The sequence below is a fragment of the Podarcis pityusensis genome (assembly GCF_964106645.2).
Source record: "Podarcis pityusensis genome assembly, chromosome: 7".
Lineage (NCBI taxonomy): Eukaryota > Metazoa > Chordata > Lepidosauria > Squamata > Lacertidae > Podarcis > Podarcis pityusensis.
Window position 1 is genome coordinate 83,647,773 of NC_138031.1, and position 19,911 is coordinate 83,667,683.

Sequence of the window (19,911 nt, forward strand, 5' to 3'; positions counted from 1 at the left end):
ATAGGATACTCCGCCATGCGCTCTTTATAAGATCTAGGCATAGAACCAACTTGACCATATTAGTATTCCTTTACCCAAAGGATGGCTGATGTAATGCATCAAATAAAAGGTTTCCTGGGAAGGAAAGAAGATCAGGGCTACATATGGGGCACTGAAAGAGTGTGAGCAAATCAAAACATATAAAGCATAACAGAAGGGTACCTGTTCAAATGATCAGGGCTCCTTAGAAAAATCAACAAGGGGGCGGAGAGAACGAAAGGAGTTAATTTGAATTTTGTCAAAATGCTCTTTATGCTCCCTTGCTCCCGAGAAATTAGGGCACAAAATGCGGAAGTGTCTGAACTTGCTTCTGAGTCTGGATCTTAACTTCTTCCACCATCAAAGGTGCTAAAAACGTGAAACTTCCCGTCAAGTCCAGGCACCTTGCCCTAAAGATCAACGTGCTCCTCTCTCCTGGGCAACTCAATTGCATGACCTTGAACCTCACCGCTTCCTTTGATGGTCTAACAGGAATGCCTTCTCTGTTTCTTCCAAAATAGTTTATTATGTATATTTTAAAGTTATCTTTTAGATCAGTACTGAATAAATGCTTGAGGATAATTTCTATATTCATTTCCAATCTTCATTAGAAATCTGATGCTGAACACATTGGATACATTTATCACCGTGTGCTCCATCCATGTCCATCAAGGGATTATAGATACCTGTAAGCAGCCATTCACCACAGCCTTTACAGAGAACGACTCTAAGGGAAATGCCACTCTGTGAACTGTACTGTATATTTATATTTGACCAATGGATGGTGCTGTGGTTCCTCCAGTGATGATGAGAGCAGCTAGCCCTGGCAGAGCAATAACACCAGGAACAGGCCGCCAGAAGCCTTTTTTTCTTATGACCTGCGAAAAGCATTTGATGACTCCAATAGCAGGAGCACGTCAGCAGTCACACAAGGTTCTGTAAACAGAGAGCATCTTGCAAAAAGGGAATATGGGACAGAAAAGACCGCCCAGTGAAAGGAACTTTGCTTCCTGCATCCTGGTTCCATAACCAGCCTACCAGGTGCTGCTGAGGTTTAAGACATATTGTTCAAGATGAGAAACAATTATCATTTTAGAAAATGCAGAAGATGGAGGCTAAAAGTGGTTGCCTGGATATTGTTGGTATTATGGGCTGTGTGCAGCAATCTGTGGCTCCGTGTCTGGATTCTTTACTACATTCTTCTGCTTGTTAACCTTGCCATCTCCTGCAGACCTGTGTGGGGAGCTTTTTCTTCAGATGAGAAGCATTTTGCCTTTTTGTACTTTCAGACCAGTCTGGTACTATACCCACATCCAAACCTGAAATACACTGTCTTCAATCCAGGCTTTGAGGGAATCTGGAGCCATAACGGAGGTTGGGACTGGAGCCTGCAGGGTAGCAGGCAAAGATAATAATGGCCTTCTGCTAAGTTCAGGGCAGAAATCAGGGCTCCTAGTACTGACTGTAAGCTTCCTTCCTAGATTGTTATAGCTGCCCCATAAGAGAAGCTGCCTGCGAGGCTCACAAAATAAAAGGCCAAAAATTAAAACACAGCATAAAACAGTAAGAACCCTAAACTATTAATAAAACCCCCACAAAATGCAAATAAAACACAATTTTAACTGTCAAACCAATTCAGAGCCATCATACTGAATGCTGTTTGCAGGGGCTGCTTTTCCGTTTTGTCCTTTAATAATAATAATAATAATAACAACAACAACAATAATAAATTTTATTTATACCCCGGCTAGAGCAGGGCTCAGTAAAATTACAGTAAAAGCATAGTGGGGGGGGGGGACCCAATTTAAAATACAGGTTAAAATGCAATTTAAAATGCAGCCTCATTTTAATAGTAGCCCATAGATCAAAACCATAAGGGGAGGAGAACATAAGGGTCAGACTGAGTCCAAACCAAAGGCCAGGCAGAACAGCTCTGTCTTGCAGGCCCTGAGGAAAGATGTCAAGTCCCGCAGGGCCCTAGTCTCTTGTGACAGAGCATTCCACCAAGTCGGGGCCAGTGCTGAAAAGGCCCTGACCCTAGTTGAGACCATTCTAACCACCTTGCGACTTGGGACCTCCAAAATGTTGTCATTTGTGGACCTTAAGGTCCTCCGCGGGGCATACCAGGAGAGGCGGTCATACCAGGAGAGGATTTTTAGGACTGAGCACCCCCAGGCCCAGGTAACTCAAAAGGCTGTGTTTCAGCCTAAAAGCACAAAATTTAACCCCTGGAGCCCCCGATGTGGAATGTGCTTCTTCGTCTTACCTGCACAGGCCTGCCATTCTCTTCTCCAATCATGGTTCTCCATTCCTGGAGTGATCTCTGAAGACTTTCCAAGCTGGTTTCCCAGAGCCTGACATTGCCACCCATGTCAACAGTGACCACACCTGCTTCGCCGAGTGCGGCCAGCAAGACGTCCGTGTCTGAAATCGCCGAGAGCCACGATGTATAGGGAGTCAGGTTCGTTGGTCTGAAAACCAAGGGAAGCTGGTTTACCGAAAGGGTATTTTAAAACTATGGAGAATTGAAAACGGTGCTGAGCTTTGAACAAAGTTAGGGAAGCCCTACGGATTAAAATATTAGTGCAATGGCTTCTGTTTGTTGTTTGCGGCTGAGACAGATTTAAACATGAAATACCTGGGAACAGGAATATATTTAAGTTTCTTTGTTGTAAGATCCGTAATTTCCAGGTAACCAGCAGCTTGGGGAGGAGTAACATCTGCAAACAGAAGTATTGGAGGGATATTTTATAGTTAACAGGAAACTCTTTCAATAAATCGTGTCTCAACATCTCTCAAAAACACTTTATAAAGCTTAATTTCAGAAAAAGAAATGAAAGCAAAGACAAATGCTTATGCCATGAATGTTGAACTATAAGCAAACATGAACAAAACCTGATCAGGCATGACTGACCCCAACTTAATCTATCATCTCGTAACAAACACTAAAATGTACACTTGAAGAGCATTTCAACACAGAACGCTTTGGAAAAGCTGAATGCCAGAGACACAGACTGAGACGAGGATGCCCCAATGGATTTCCTCTTCCAGATTTTTAGTGACTAGCAGATTTTAGAAGCTGCAAACATGATATTTCAGTTGGTATTATAGTTATCTAGCAGCATTAAAACTGTTAATGCATGTACATACAAGCAAAAGACTTAACTTGCACTTGAACCATTTAGACCCAGGTGGGTTAAACATAACTTCTATACTGACCATATTGGCAGCTCTACTCAGTCGCTCAAGCCCCTATAGACATCTGCTGCAGACAACTGGAAAGAACTGATTAGTAAGCATTAGCAAGTCCTACCACAAAGCACACTGGAAATCTCTCTGGAAGGCTTCTGCCGCCACTACAGAATAGTTTCACAAGCATAAGGGCAAAAAACTTGCTTTCAAAATAAAATAAAAGACCTTTTTTTCCCAACCAGGCCTTTGGCTAATTAAACAATCTATGGCCTTTTAAATGCGTTTGTGGGAGGGGGTCATTTTTTGTTCTTGCTGTTATGTTATGTATTTTGTGTTTTCATTTTTATGTTGTAAACCGCCTGTGATAAAGAGTGGTACAGAAACATAATTAATTAATTAGTTACAAAGTGAGGTTCTTGTTATGCACCCAGAATCACATTCTGTGCATTTACACAGAATCATGAAGCACAGAGTCCTGACTACACTACACAAAAGACTACAAAATTCTATATTTGCCAATTCAGAATTCTGTTGTAGAGCTTGCTGCTTCTCAAAGAATCTCACAGCCCAATTTTATGTATATTTACTAAAAGTAAATCACACTATTTACTTCTAAGAACTGCAGCAAGCTAAGTGAAATGTAATTTAGTAATCCCACTCGTGTTACCTTTGGGATAAAGTTCTTTCAAAGGCACATCTCCAGGAGCCAGAACCCTGACCACCTGATTGGCAGCTGCAAGAGTCACACAATTTGGTCGCTTTGCTGCTCCACCTTTGCTGCGCTTTCCATAATACAACGGATCAGAAGCCAAAGGTTGCCTCTGGCTCAGGACAGAGTCCCTCTTCCAGCTGTAAACCTCATTGGGAGACTGCAAGAAAATCACAAGAGAAGCAGGACGATAGGACAGCACTGCACAACAGAGTATACAATCCTGGTCCATAAAATGTGTTAAGGATGAACAATGAGGAAAAGGGAAATATCAACTTAAACATTCACTTCCTTGAACAGGGACTAATGAAGGCTCAACAGGCTTCTGCAATTAAAAGTTCACCAACTGAGGCTCCTCCTAGCCACAGGGACCCGTGGTGTGGTGAAATCTACCTACAAAACATCTTTCAAGGTGTGTTAACAGGAACACCTCCTAGATCTTGTTTGGAATGCTGTTGTTAACTAAGCAGATATTTAAATGAAAAATGTATATTACTTTTACTGAAATGTTATATTTAATTTTATCTACAATGCGTTGTCTAATTTCTTAGGTATATTTCAGTTAAATCCCGCTGCACGATCCAATAATTAAGAGGTGGCGGCATCTCCTCTCCAATTCTGGGCAACAGACGATGGTAAAAAAAGGTAAGGTAAAGGACCCCTGGACGGTTAAGTCCAGTTAAAGGCGACTATGGGGTTGCGACGCTCATTTTGCTTTCAGGCCGAGGGAGCCGGCGTTTGTCCACAGCTTTCCGGGTCATGTGGCCAGCATGACTAAACAGCTTCTGGTGCAACAGGACAACGTGACAGAAATCAGAGAGCACGGAAACGCCGTTTGCCTTCCCACTGCAGTGGTACCTATTTATCTACTTGCACTGGCGTGCTTTTGAACTGCTAGGTTGGCAGAAGATGGGACAGAGCAATGGGAGCTCACTCTGTCACAGGGATTTGAACCACCGACCTTCCTATCAGCACGCCCAAGAGGCTCTGTGGTTTTTATAGTGGCACCATAAATGCCTCCATTATATGAAGGGCATCAACTGCTACCATGTAGGATCAGAATTTTATCAAGCTTGTCCAGAGCTAATTATCTACCTAGTGTGGCATCCTTGATGCTGGCATTTCATTTATTTAAGCTAAGTAAAAGCGATGCCTACCATGAGGTGTGGAAATCCAACAACGAGAGAAGCATAATTATGTTCATCGGAAAGCATTCTGTTGGGGGAGCTGATCTTCTGCCCAAGTGCTACACTTAGGTTTTCGGAAGACAACTGGTCACATGAAACTGCCTGTGGCATATGCAGTTCTGAAGTGAGGCAAAAGTGAAGCAAACAAATAATAATAATAATAATAATAATAATAATAATAATAATAATAGTAGTAGTAGTAGTAATAATGATAATAATAATAATAATAATAATAATAATAATTTATTTCCCTAGCCACTCTGGGCAGCTTCCAACAAAATATTAAAATACAATAGTGTGTCAAACAATAAAAGCTTCCCTAAACATGGCTGCCTTCAGATGTCTTCTAAAAGTCTGGTAGTTGTTTTTCTCTTTGACATCTGGTGGGAGGGCGTTCCACAGTGCGGGTGCCACCACTGAGAAGGCCCTCTGCCTGGTTCCCTGTAGCTTGGCTTCTCGCAGCGAGGGAACCGCCAGAAGGCCCTCGACACTGGACCTCAGAGTCCGGGCGGAACGATGGGGACAGAGACGCTCCTTCAGGTATACAGAAACATTCTTATTTAATCCCAAAGAGCAAAAGCTTGTATCCAGCTAAGGGGCCAATCCTATGGCAAGATACGTCAGGGAGAGCAGCTGAGGATGCCGCAGATCTCCAGCTCACCTGGGCTCAGCTGACATTAAGTTGCCAACCCCAACTCAGCCAAAGATATGCCAGTGTAAACTTGCTCTTCCTGGCTCAGCAACGGAACAGCGAGCTGAACTGAAAGTGGCTGAGTCTGGTGCAAGGGGAGATTTGAGGCCAAGGGACTCAATCCATTCAGCTGGCAACCCAACACACCCCACTCTTTTAAAGGCTTGTTTTCCCTCTGCCACCCTTGGGCAGAGCAACAGGAGATCCCCCACTGATGAATGGGGGCTTAGATCTAGTATGATTTTACACCAGTTTAATTTACTCCAGCTCGCTTTAAGGCAGCTTCTTTTGCACAAGATTGCTCCCTAAGTCATCCTGAGATAAACTCACTGGAAAAAACCAACAGATTTAAATTAGCTTTTGCCCACTGATAGTTTGTAGGCTGAGAAGGATTCTCATGGTTCAGCGGCTATTCCCTAAGAGGTGATGAGATGCAGTTTTCATCAGGTGATTGGCAGGAGGCATAGAAAAGTACGGGAATCACATTACACCTCCAGGCATAAGTTTTGTGCTTTTTATTATGCAGTCACAAACCATATTTAGGCAACTTTCTTGTAGCAGACATGCAGGACAGTAGTTGACATTGGCCACCACAAGTTCCTACCAAACGTGTCTGAACTGAACACCTACAGCTGCCTATTGCACAGCATTCTGTGGAACCAACAGTGAGCCTAAACAGGACAACAGGGAATTTCTGGTCTTATACCACAGTTGTTGTTTTAAACACCAACACCATCTGATGACATGGCTCCCCAAATCAACACAGACTGTGGAAACTTCACACTGGATTTCAAGCATCTGGCATTGTGTGCCTCCCCATTCTTCCTCCAGACTCTGGGTCCTTGGTTTCCAAATGAGATGCAAAAGCTGCTCTCATCAGAAAAGAGCCATGTCATCAGCTGGTGTTGGTCCACTGTGCTTCATTAAGTCCAGGGTCAACACAGCCGTCTACCGGGAGATTTTGGAGCACTTCATGCTTCCTTCCGCAGACAAGCTTTATGGGGGTGCTGACTTCATTTTCCAGCAGGACTTTGGCATCTGCCCACACTGCCAAAAGTACCAAAACCTGGTTCGATGCCCATGGGATTACTGTGCTTGATTGGCCAGCAAACTCGCCTGACCTGAACCCCATAGAGAATCTATGGGGCATTGCCAAGAGAAAGATGAGAGACATGAGACCGAGCAATGCAGAAGAGCTGAAGGCTGCTATTGAAGCTTCCTGGTCTTCCATAACACCTCAGCAGTGCCACAGGCTGATAGCATCCATTCCAGACCGCATTGAGGCAGTAATTGATGCAAAAGGGGCCCAAATGAAGTACTGAGTACATATGCATGCTTCTACTTCTCAGAGGTCCAATATTGCTCTATTTGCAGTCCTTGTTTTGCTGATTTCATTTAATATTCTAATTTTCTGAGATTGTCAATTTGGGGTTTTTATCAGCTGTACGCTATGATCATCACAATTATAACAAATAAAGGCTTGACATATCTCGCTTTGCATGTCATGAGTCTATCTCATATATTAGTTTCACCTTTTAAGTTGAATTACTGAAATAAATTAACTTTTCCACGATATTCTGATTTTCCGAGTTTCACTTGTATGGTGGCTCTGCCAGCTTCCATTCGCACTATTGGAAACTACGTGAGGTTCTCACTGAGACAGTAGGAGGCTAGACTAAAATCTTTCTTCCTGACATGCTAGTCCTGACATGGGGAGAACTGTGAGAAGTAAGTACGGGCAGTGACCATTTCACACGGGGGTTCTGTTCTCGGCCCCCATGTGCATCGGGGGAGCACACCCTCCGCCCGGTTACGCCCTGCCCCACCCTCTTCCAGGTCCAAAAGGACCCTAATTTTGGCAGTTGTGTGGCTATTGGACACGCCTCAAATGCTTGCCCCCTGTACTGAGGCTCCCAGTTAAAACAGGAAGACATAAATGAGTTGCAAGTAACTTTTCCTGTTGATTTCAATTAGACTGAATATAAACTTTCTTTGGATGTGAGTCACTACATCTTGTCATCTGAAGTTTTAACTCTCCTACTTTGGCATTTGGAAGGGACACAATTGTAGAAGAGGCCACAATCTTGTTAGCAGTACTGTAGTAAGACTGGGAATTGTCCCTTTAAAGCTTTTAATTCACATAATACGTGTGACCAGGTGGAAACCTGACTCATGTAGTGCCAAATCGATTTTAAATTCCCTACCTGTTTTTATCCCAGATTCGGTCTCCGTTGGCTCTTCATTCAGTGCATGTAACTGGCAAATTCCATTCATTTCAGATTCCATATGCGTAGGCTTAGTTAAAAGATATTTCCTGCAAATCAGGTGGAATTGCCCAGTGGTTATTTAACACGGCCATATTTATCTCTTGTCCATTGCACTGATCAACACCGTCACAATTGTTAGGTTCCTGAGCCCCCAATCTCTCTCTCCCACCCTCAAATTATCCTTAGGACTTATTCTCAGGTTAACAGTGATGTAGCTACCACTTGTAGAATCATAGAATCATAGAGTTGGAAGAGACCACAAGGGCCATCGAGTCCAACCCCCTGTCAAGCAGGAAACACCATCAGAGCACTCCTGACATATGGTTGTCAAGCCTCTGCTTAAAGACCTCCAAAGAAGGAGACTCCACCACACTCCTTGGCAGCAAATTCCACTGTCAAACAGCTCTTACTGGCAGGAAGATCTTCCTAATGTTTAGGCGGAATCTTCTTTCTTGTAGTTTGGATCCATTGCTCCGTGTCCGCTTCTCTGGAGCAGCAGAAAACAACCTTCAAAATGACTCCTTCCTTCCAGTATAATACCAGCAACATCTTTAAGCAGGGGATTATGGGAGACAGGCTGATGACATGACTTCTTCTTCCCACATATGTTGCTGATGTCCATGAGGTGCCATGGCTGTGATGCAGGAAAGGGGCAGCCCCACCTCCCTGGGCACAGTAAGAATGTTCCCCACTCTTAAATTTAGGGTAGGAGATCACGGAGGTAATCTTTTTGTGATGACTGCAGATAGTCTTGATCCTTGTAGACACTATTACAAATAATATTCCATTTGCTTTACCAATCTTAAGATTCATAGGTAAAGGTAAAGGGCCTGACCATTAGGTCCAGTCGTGACCGACTCTGGGGTTGCAGCGCTCATCTCGCTTTATTGGCCGTGGGAGCCAGCGTACAGCTTCCAGGTCATGTGGCCAGCATGACTAAGCCGCTTCTGGCGAACCAGAGTAGCGCACGGAAATGCCATTTACCTTCCCGCCGGAACGGTACCTATTTATCTACTTGCACTTTGACGTGCTTTTGAACTGCTAGGTTGGCAGGAGCAGGGACTGAGCAACGGGAACTCACCCAGTTGTGGGGATTCGAACCGCCGACCTTCTGATTGGCAAGTCCTAGGCCCTGTGGTTTAACCCACAGCACCACCCGCGTCCCTCTTAAGATTCATACCCCACGTTAAGTGCTTGAAAACCTCGTGGATTTCAATGAGTTGGAGCAAAGCAAGTTTTTAACTCATTAGCATGAACACTAAGCCAAACCATGGCTTAGCAAGAATAAGCAGTCCCTGGAGTGAAAATCACAGCTGCTTTGCTCCTTCCCTGAACCTGCTGCCGCCATGCAACCCAAAGCTAAGCCATAGTTTGGTTGACTGTCATGTGTGAAACCAGGTTTGTGGTTTGTCTCCCCCAAGCAAACCACAAAAGGTAAATCAAGAACAAAACTTTGTTATATACTTTATAGGGAGAGAGACAAACCACAAGTCCAGGCTGTAAGCCAAGCACTGGGCCAAGCCACGGACAGCAGCAGCATGGCCAAGGGAGGAGTCAAGTGGCAGCAATTTTCACCCCAGATACCCCAGGATTACCAGCTCTTACTAAGCCAAAGTTTGGCTTAGCGTTACATAAAAACCACACCAGTATTTTTGGCTAGACCATGCCAAAAAACTTGCTAAAGCAGCAGCAGGGGTTACAAAAAATGGAAATTCCCAAGTTATGGAGAAATATTTTCATGCAAATATTTAGGCATGGAGAGGGCATGGATATGTCTAAGTTTCTGGGTGGAACATGCAGGCATATCTAGTATCTTACTGGTTTGTTTTGCTCTCGACCAGGAGCCAGTGGTCTTCAGCCACCAAAAAGACAGAGGAGAGTTTGATAGGCAGCGTGATGGTGTGAGCATGGCCTTCCAGGACATCTAAAACGGTAAGGTGACTCCTGGAAAATAAAGGGGTAAGAAAGACAAAATTAGGCTGAGGACAAACGCAGGAGAGGGACCTCTTTTTTTTTGCCGTGAGGGGAGGGAATAGGAAACAGGAGTTCTTTCTCACCCTTCTTCTTTATAGAACACCAGCCAGTTTTTGTGGGAAAACTCCCTGCACATTTTGTGACTCTTCTAAGAAAAAAACAAATTACAAAATTACCCAATTCAAACTCACAAAGTTACCAAATTCATCATAACTTCAGTTGTAAAAGAGTTGTCTGCCTGCTTACAGAAGGAAAAACAAACAAACAGCAAATGAATATTTGGCCTCTATCTATATGAATGAAAAGTGCTTCAGATCAGGCTTTTACTTCCATAGAGACCTTGTTTGGCAAAAAATATAGTACTATATTCCAAAAGCCAGCAGGGTGCACTCTACTGATATATAAATGCTTGTAACCACAGATTCCCTGGTTTATTTGACGTAAACTGGATTGAGACTGGAACAAAAGAGATTTATCATGCGAAGCTGTCAGACCACTGGGTCCATCTAGGACAGAAGACTTTACCCTACTCTTGAAGAATTTAGCCCGAGATATTTCTAGTTCTTTTGAATTGAGATCCTGGGTACTGAACAAGAGGCCCTTTCACATGCAAATTATATTGCATCACGACTACATAGCTCCTCCAAAGCGCATTTCCTATATCTGACTGTAAGGGAAATTTAATTAAAAATACATGCATACAAATTTCTGAAGGGTAGCTATGTCAGTGCCTGCAAGCAAAAACAGTTGTTCTAAAGAAATGCACCCTGGCATGAGGTTTCAAAGAGAAGAGCTTCCTTTATGTGTTGCTGTTCATAAAGGCTAGACAGAAAAATTCTGATAACTAGGCTTGGAAGAGACCGAAGCTTCTCATTTCGCACAAAACATAGTTGGCTACTGGGATGCCTTACCTCAGGGGTAGGCAACCTAAGGCCCGGGGGCTGGATGCGGCCCAATTGCCTTCTCAATCCAGCCAGCGGACGGTCTGGGAATCAGTGTGTTTTTACATGAGTAGAATGTGTCCTCTTATTTAAAATGCATTTCTGGGTTATTTGTGGGGCCTGCCTGGTGTTTTTACGTGAGTAGAATGTGTGCTTTTATTTAAAATGCATCTTTGGGTTATTTGCGGGGCATAGGAATTCGTTCATTTATTTTTTTTCAAAATATAATCCGGACCCCCACATGGTCTGAGGGACGGTGGACCGGCCCATGGCTGAAAAAGGTTGCTGACCCCTGCCTTACCTGCTCTTCCTTGTTGCCCCACCAGGATGATCTTTTAGGACCCTCTTTCACACCTGGTGACAGTAAAAGTCGGCGTATGGATCCAGTGTTAATGTCCACTAATAGAATAACATTGCTCTGCAAAAAGAAAGTAAAAAATTACATTCTTTTCCAGCATATGCCATTTTCATGGCATCATTGATTCCTTTCACTGAAAAGATTGACACTGAAGACATTTTAGAATTTTGAGTAGATTTCATTTTGTTGGAAACCACTACCTAAGCTTCTTTCTTTCTTTCTTTCTTTCTTTGGAGGCCCCTCAACAGCATTTTGTCAAAGTTCACTGTTAGGTTGAAATCCTTGACTTAGAAGAGAAATATATGGTTGGTCTGTTGTGTCAAACTGGTCTCAATATCCCAACCCATGTAATGTCATATGAATGGGAGAGCACCAAAGAAATAATCACAGATTAATTCCACGATCTGCTACAGATCACTTCTTTGGTTATTTTGTTGGAGGAGGCTGGAGCAAGTGAAAGTGTTCAAGCAACCTGGAATAAGATGAGGCACAATCTAGGACCATAAAATTCATGCATGTCTATTTGGAAAGAAGTGTGGTGAGAGAGCTCCCCTTATATTTTAGGATATGGCACTAAGGTAAAGCATTTCATTTCTTCTTTTTTAAATTCAGCTACCTATTCAAGACCATGACAACTGGGGTCTCCATGCCATATTGCTATAACTTCACCCTAAAAAACAGACAAGCATCAGTTTGGCAGAAATGTAAATTATGTGAATTATGTAAATGTGAATTATGCCTTGTTGTTACTGGGGTAGTGAATTTGTATCTGGGCGATAACACTTCAGGTAGCAAAAGGGAACGCACTTGCCTGAATGTTCCTTCAGGCAAAAGAATTCCTTACACAGAAAACTTGGTATCAGGGATAAAGCTTCTAGCCGAGAACCCCTTGTTGTTGTTGTTTAGTCATTTATTGGTGTCCGACTCTTTGTGACCCCTGGACCAGAGAACGCCAAGAACTCCTGTCTTCCACTGCCTCCTGCAGTTTGGTCAGACTCATGTTGGTAGCTTCGAGAACACTGTCCAACCATCTCGTCCTCTGTCGTCCCCTTCTCCTTGTGCCCTCCATCTTTCCCAACATCAGGGTCTTTTCCAGGGAGTCTTCTCTTCTCATGAGGTGGCCAAAGTATTGGAGTCTCAGCTTCAGGATCTGTCCTTCCAGTGAGCACTCAGGGCTGATTTCCTTCAGAATGGAGAGGTTTGATCTTCTTGCAGTCCATGGGACTCTCAAGAGTCTCCTCCAGCACCATAATTCAAAAGCATCAACTCTGCGGTGATCAGCCTTCTTTATTGTCCAGCTCTCACTTCCATACATCACTACTGGAAAAACCATAGCTTTAACAAAGTGGACCTTTGTTGGCAAGGTGATGTCTCTGCTTTTTAAGATGCTGTCTAGGTTTGTCATTGCTTTTCTCCCAAGAAGCAGGCGTCTTTTAATTTCGTGACTGCTATCACCATCTGCAGTGATCGTGGAGTCCAAGAAAGTAAAATCTCTCGCTGCCTCCATTTCTTGCCCTTCTATTTGCCAGGAGGTGATGGAACCAGTGGTCATGATCTTAGCTTTTTTGATGTTGAGCTTCAGACCATACTTTACATGTAAGAACCCCTTACATGTAACAAATCTCCACTCATACATTCCGGATCGTAGTTATATTCAGCAAATCAACATCTCTTCTTAAAAAAGAAAGGTTTTAACTCAAACCCAGTAAGATATTGCCAAGCACTTGGCATTATACCCTACGTAACTCCAAGAAAGTGTTTGCAATGCTCACAGCCCCTATATATACAAAAGTACATGAAGGAGAAGATTAAAAATGCCTTCTTGATGAGTCTCGAATGCGCATTAGCACAATCTAACTAAATAAAGGGTTAAGATTTCCTGGCCATTGCAAGTATTAACAAGGCAGTTGTGTTCTTTCACGTAGCGGTGGGCTCAGGAGGTCGGCTGGCACCATCACAAGGCCCCTTTCCCAACCCTTGCAGACGTTAATGGCTCCCATCTGTAACAGGGACTGGTGGTGTATTGGTTTGCGTATAAAAATAGAAATTTGCATCACTGGTGAATACTTCCAGTTACAGCTTTGGCAATTCTTCAAGTGGGCTGGGAAGTTATGCTGTGCTTGTGCACAGTTTCGCTTATGTTTATTCTTTACTGGGAGAAAAGAAACCTTTGGGTGACCTCATGTCCCCAGTGCCTTGAATTCCAAATACTCAACAGATGTAACAGCCATTATTTTGAGGCGCCGCTCTTTTATTTTTAGCTACTGCAAAGCTTCCCTTTCCTTGTTGCAGTTTGTTCCTTCACCAGGGTTTTCCTCCCTTGGAAGAACTTAGTTCAAATAAGGGTGTAATTGCGACTAAGGGAAAGGGAAGCTGATGTTAAGAGTTCTTCTAGATGGGAGGAGGGGAGTTTAAAAATGAAGAGGAAGAAGAAAGGATAGAGAAGAAAATATTTGAACAGGACTTATTTCCTTATTGCTTTTCCATCCCTCCTTTCCTACAGGCAAGTATTTCCTCCAAAGCCATACCCAGTTCCCACTTTTCATGCCCCCCAAGAACAAGAAGGTACTCAGTATTTTTGTTTTGTTTTGTACATTTGCTTGAAAGAGCTTTGGAGGCATTCATTAATTTCCTTTTCTCTTCACTTTCTGCTGGAGCTCTGGAGACTGTTTCAGACAGTACAAGCGCATTGCAAGAGCAATAAAAGCAAACAACTTTTTTTTTTTTTTAGTGCCTAATGATGAGCCCCAGCTTTCATCTGCTTTCTTGTACAAAGTCTGCAAAAGGAAATTAGGATTTAAACTGGACTCTGAATGGCGGTGGTGGTGGCAAACTGCTTTTAGCCTGCAGAACAATTATCTGCATTTCTCTGTGCCATTAAGGTCCTGGAACATGAATAAAGGCATTTTGCCCCCAATGCACCAGTTAAATGAAATATCCAGAATGCATTTATCTTGTTAGAGCAGACTGTAAAGGATAGGAAGAGCAACAGGAAGCAAACAGATGATTTGGTTCAGGAATTATGCGAGTGCGAAGTTGCCATCAAACGCAGCAGCAACACCTCTCTTTTCATTTTCAGTGTTTAGCAATGCAAAACTGGAGATATTATGTCACCATAAATTTTGCTCTGCCTAATAAGTGGCGCGAGAACAGAGAAACTTGCAAATGGCGACATTGTCGCTCCATACTTTTGCATGAATAACCAGAAGGAGCAGAAGGAGACTGCCTAGCCATGTGCCGGCTGTACTGCGTAATGCCGACTCAGAAAAGTTAGTGTTCATACAATTGTTTCATTCAGCCCAGACACTGAGATCCAGTGCCGAGGGCCTTCTGGCGGTTCCCTCATTGCGAGAAGCGAAGTTACATGGAACCAGAGAGAGGGCCTTCTTGGTAGTGGCGCCCGCCCTGTGGAACGCCCTCCCATCAGATGTCAAGGAAACAAGCAGCTATCCTATTTTTAAAAGACATCTGGAGGCAGCCCTGTTTAGGGAAGTTTTTAATATTTAATGCTATATTGTTTTTAAACACTTGATTGGGAGCTGCCCTGAGTGCCTGGGGAAACTCAGCCAGATGGGCGGGGTATAATTATTATTATTATTATTATTTTGCTTCACTTTTGCCTCACTTCAGAACTGCATATGCCACAGGCAGTTTCATGTGACCAGTTTTCTTCCGAAAACCTAAGTGTAGCACTTGGGCAGAAGATCAGCTCCCCCAACAGAATGCTCTCTGATGAACATAATTTCAATGCATGGCAAAAAGATATTTCTAAATATATTTGGCAAGGGAAAAAAACCTAGAATAAAATATAAAATATTGATAGATGCAAAAGAGAAAGGAGGTTTCTCCCTGCCTGACATGAGATTATACTATGAAGCATCTTGTCTTTGTTGGTTGAAGGAATGGATGACATTGGATAATTCACATATTCTAGACTTAGAATGTCATGATAATATTTTCAGTTGGAATGCTTATTTATGGTATGAAAAGGTGAAAGTACGTAAAGGATTTACAAATCCTATAAATGGGAAAAAAATGTATAGAGAATGGAATAAATACAAAAATCTATTAGATGCAAAAACAGCACTTGGGCTGTCACCACTGGAAGCCATAGTGGTAAAGAAAAAGAATATGGTGGAAGGTTGGACAACTTATAGAAATTTATTTTAAAAATTGTGATGAGTATAAATTAGAATAATTTAAGGAATTATCAGGGAAATTGACAACATGGATACAATATCCTCATTTGAATGAAGTACTTAAGTAAGATAGAATACAAGGGACTGGGGAACAAACATCACAACTGGAGAGAGATCTGTTGGAATGTAATGTAAAAGCGCTGTCTAAAATGTGTAATATGCTATTGGAATAGAAGACAAAGCTTGCAACAAGTCTGTAAGGTAGTGCCACAGAATTATCCCTCTCTTGCAGATGTGGATGTGGAGGCAAAGTAGCATGTCTAAAGGACCCCCAATTAGTTTTTGGACAGAAAATCCCCGGTGCAAATCTTGTCTCCAATTCATAATGCAGTATCTTAACCCCCATACTACACCAGCTCTCATGCGGTACAAGGAGCCAAGTTTACAGAGGACTGCAAGTGAGCAAGCAAGATGCGTCACAAGCCCAGCTCCTACACAGTCGGAAAACGTTTGGTGAAAACAACAAAAGACAGTGCCATACACCAGGGGAACGTGTGTCCTCCATAATCCCAACCAAGATGAACTGGATGAGAATTATTTTTTATCTCAAAACTAGACAGATGTTAGAGCTTGAGAAATATGAGGGATCCCTCTTCCTGGTGGTAACAGATTAACCCCAGAAATGGAAATCATGTTGGCTTTTTTTACCTGCTCTTCGTGTAGAACTACTTGACCTTTGAGAGGGTTACCCAGAGGTGCCAATGTCACAAACGGTTGCCATATTCCACCAACGGTCCTTGGGAAGATGTCATACAAGTCTATAATGCATCCATTCTTACTGGCCAGATCCATGGCATATAAGGACACAGGATTGCATGTAGCCACATAAAGGGCGTCTTCTGCTTCCGAAAGTGGGAATAAGATACAGATTACATGAAAGCAAACATATGAACAGATTGCTTATAGGCACAGACATTGTTTGCATAAATATATTGATATATGGAATGAGTCTATACATAATATAGCAGGTTATTAATAATCCTATATGTATTCGCATATATATGTATTCACATATTATACAAAGGTAAAGGTAAAGGGACCCCTGACAGTTAGGTCCAGTCGTGGACGACTCTTGGGTTGCGGCGCTCATCTCGCTTTATTGGCCGAGGGAGCCGGTGTACAGCTTCCAGGTCATGTGGCTAGCATGACTAAGCTGCTTCTGGCAAATCAGAGCAGCGCACGGAAACACCGTTTACCTTCCCGCAGAGGGGAGGGAATTAATATAGAGCAGAGGGAATAAAATAAGGCAGCATACAAACTAATTTATATTAATTATGTTCTAGATATCTACACATTCATACTGTTTCTCTTCATCACTAAATAAACAGAAAATAAAATTTATACTCTACCTTGAGCCACAGCAACATCACACACAAAATTAACTTCATTCAAAGGCAGTGACCAAAAGGCACGTTCTTCTGTAAAGCTCAGGGATCTGGCTTCATGTCTTTCCAGTGGGAATGCCTGCACATTTAAGTACATTGGACCCTAAAAGAAATATAATTTATATTTTGAATTAGACACATATGCGGGCACCAAAATCTTTTAAATGCTTAGGGCCTCTAAGGGTCTTTATCCAGCCCTGGAATTGGTAGACTACAAATTGTGAATACATGAAAAAATTCTGTATGACTTTAAAATCCTGGAAAATAGGGTATGCTTACAGTGAACATTAAGATTTATTTTTTAAAATCTTACCTTTATATCTATGTGATGTGTTTCAGTTGGGCACAAAAGTTTCTGTTGTGGCTGGCTGACTTTCCAGTAGCCCATTAATTTTGCACTTGGCAATGGCAACCTGTCCAACAAAGAAACTATTATTATTTTTTTGTTTTTTAGGTAGGTAGATAGAAAGATAGATAGATGATAGATGGTAGTTTTCAAACATTTACAGACAACAACAACAAAGAGAAGAGAGGAACAAAACAAAACCAAAATCAATGTAAGAGGGAAAATGCAAGTTATTGGCATCTGAAGTGCCATGAATGCTAACCCACCCATAACTTTCTCTTTTTAGACGTCACCTCATCTAAAAATACATTTCTGAGCTGAAAAGTTTCCTTGTTAACCTGCCACAGAGTCAGCAGTCTTAAGATCTCAAGGAAACAATACCAGGAGGAATCCCACTGAAAATTATACTCTGTGAGGGAAAGACTTGGAAACCCAAATGGCCTGTGCAAGTACAGTGGTGCCCCGCAAGACGAATGCCTCGCAAGACGAAAAACTCGCTAGACAAAAGGGTTTTGCGTTTTTTGAGTCGTTCCGCAAGACGAATTTCCCTATGGGCTTGCTTCGCAAGACGAAACGTCTTGCGAGTTCTTGCGAGTTTGTTTCCTTTTCCTTAAAGCCGCTAAGCCGTTAATAGCCGCTAAGCCGCTAATAGCCGCTAAGCCGCTAATAGCCGTGCTTCGCAAGACGAAGAGACTCGCGGAACGGATTAATTTCGTCTTGCGAGGCACCACTGTATAAGCTGTGTCCCAACATATCCAGAAACACTTTGGCTGCACGGAGGCCACAGGTTTGAATGCAACAACTGACAAAGGAAGAAGGAAATACATTTCTAGAAAATACAAACAAGTTCTGCCAAATAAGAGTTTAAAGAGGAGGCCAAGTTGGGTTCTTTTTTTCTGTGGGGTGGGAAAGATAGATGGGGAGCTGACAAGATCAAGGAGAGACTAGATAAAAATAATAGGAAAAGTCCTCTATGCCAGGGCTGCCATACGCTCGGAATTTCCCAGAGATAGTTGGGATCTGTACGTCAAAAATGGCGTCTGGGTGGAATTTTTGAAAAGCAGCACGAATGTCCAGGAAAACTTGGCAGCCCATATCGGAAGTGTTGATTTTTTTTGGTATTTTCCTTTTTTTAAAAAAAGGGTTTAAAAAAAGCACTCCATTTTGGGGGGAGATTTTGCAAAAAATTGAAATATGGCAACCCTATCGTATACAACTCAGCCCATTTTCATTAACTGCCATGACTGATGAAGCATTGCCATTGAACGGCTGTGTCTCCCTCAGAAGAAGGTCTCCCAGCATTTCCTGCACGTCACAGAATGCGGTCAGGGCATAGAATCGGAGCGGATGAGGACACACATTATCTTAACACATTAGTTAAGATAATGCTTGTTAAACCTGCCAGACTTCCAACATTATGACTCTTAAAGGTAAAGGACCCCTGACAGTTATGTCCAGTCGCGAATGACTCTGGGGTTGCGGCGCTCATCTCGCTTTACTACTAAAACATCTAACAATACAAACTTGACTCTGAGAGGCAAGTGTTCCTTTTCAAACAAGTTTTCTGAGGAAGGGGAGGGAGACAGTGGGCTTGCTTCATAGCCCAAAGATCACCAAGATGCCACTTAGGTGGCACAGTGCCGAAGATGATGCTTGGGAGCGATCATGTCAACTGCCCCTTTCATACTGTCATTTCATAGGGAGGTCAGTGCTTTGACAGGAACACATCGGTTTCTGAGGGGAGGCCCTTCAAATAGGCCCACTCCCCTTACTGCCAGGAATTGCCACTACCAAGCCAAACTTCACCAGACCAGGTAATGGTCCAAAAATAACAAGGGACTGCACTGTATTCCCTCATTTTCAAACCATCCCTCACATCACTCAAAGGTATGCCCTGCCTAATCTGTTGGCCCAACAGCCACTTGAGACATTCCCATGGTTGTCATGAAGGACATGAAATTTCAAACCAGCCCAATATCAGCCTCCACAGGGACAATGGAGTCATGCAAGACAACTGTCCCAGGATCCTCTAACACTATGCTGGGGACCACCTTGTCCAGCTCAATTTCATTGCAAATTCATTATTCTCGGACTTCTGGGGAGGCATCATAGCTGGTTAGCTGTCTCTGTTGAGGCTCTATTCTCAAAGATAATTAAGTGGTGATTAACGATAGCTACTGTCTCGTATTATCTCTGAGGAACAGATATAACAGGGATTATCTTCCAAATGTTCTGGAAGGATTGCTCCCGCCATGGGACCAAGAAATCTTCAAGGAACCCAAACGGGTGAATTTTGCCCAACCACCACTTAATAGCCCTAGAGGTCAGCCCCTAGGGCAAAGATAATCAAAAGCTCCTTTCTTCAGTTATTTCTGAAACTCCTATAAATTACTACTACGACTATCTCTCTGTTGGTTAAAATGTTCATTTGAAATACAACCCAATAGCTGGCTTAAGAGGAGACACCATTAAGGGGCTGTAAACAAATAAATAAAAAAAACATGCTCTTATTCCACATATCAAAGAAAGTTTTTCAAACAGCTAAGTGATTCTGCAACTTTGATAAATTTTCATCTTATTTTGTTCTAGTCTTAATCCTGTTTTACTGGTGAATGTGCTGCTTTGTACTGTGAAACTACATGGC

At 42.7% G+C, this 19,911-nt stretch overlaps 1 protein-coding gene across 4 annotated transcripts in view; it reads right to left on the reverse strand.

The window, feature by feature from the left end:
- Positions 1-19,911, reverse strand: part of VWA8 (von Willebrand factor A domain containing 8) — a 93,480-nt gene that overhangs the window by 16,921 nt on the left and 56,648 nt on the right. For 3 of the 4 annotated variants that reach the window (XM_081014592.1, XM_081014593.1, XM_081014591.1), the window contains exons 27-37: positions 17,235-17,334; positions 16,886-17,024; positions 16,185-16,378; positions 11,281-11,397; positions 10,122-10,186; positions 9,883-10,008; positions 8,002-8,111; positions 5,077-5,225; positions 3,878-4,079; positions 2,657-2,738; positions 2,285-2,489 (exon numbers count right to left, since the gene is read on the reverse strand). In XM_081014592.1, the coding sequence (XP_080870718.1) occupies positions 2,285-2,489; positions 2,657-2,738; positions 3,878-4,079; positions 5,077-5,225; positions 8,002-8,111; positions 9,883-10,008; positions 10,122-10,186; positions 11,281-11,397; positions 16,185-16,378; positions 16,886-17,024; positions 17,235-17,334 (1,489 nt within the window). The remainder of the gene's footprint in view (positions 1-2,284; positions 2,490-2,656; positions 2,739-3,877; positions 4,080-5,076; positions 5,226-8,001; positions 8,112-9,882; positions 10,009-10,121; positions 10,187-11,280; positions 11,398-16,184; positions 16,379-16,885; positions 17,025-17,234; positions 17,335-19,911) is intronic. The other variant, XM_081014594.1, reaches the window with a different exon arrangement.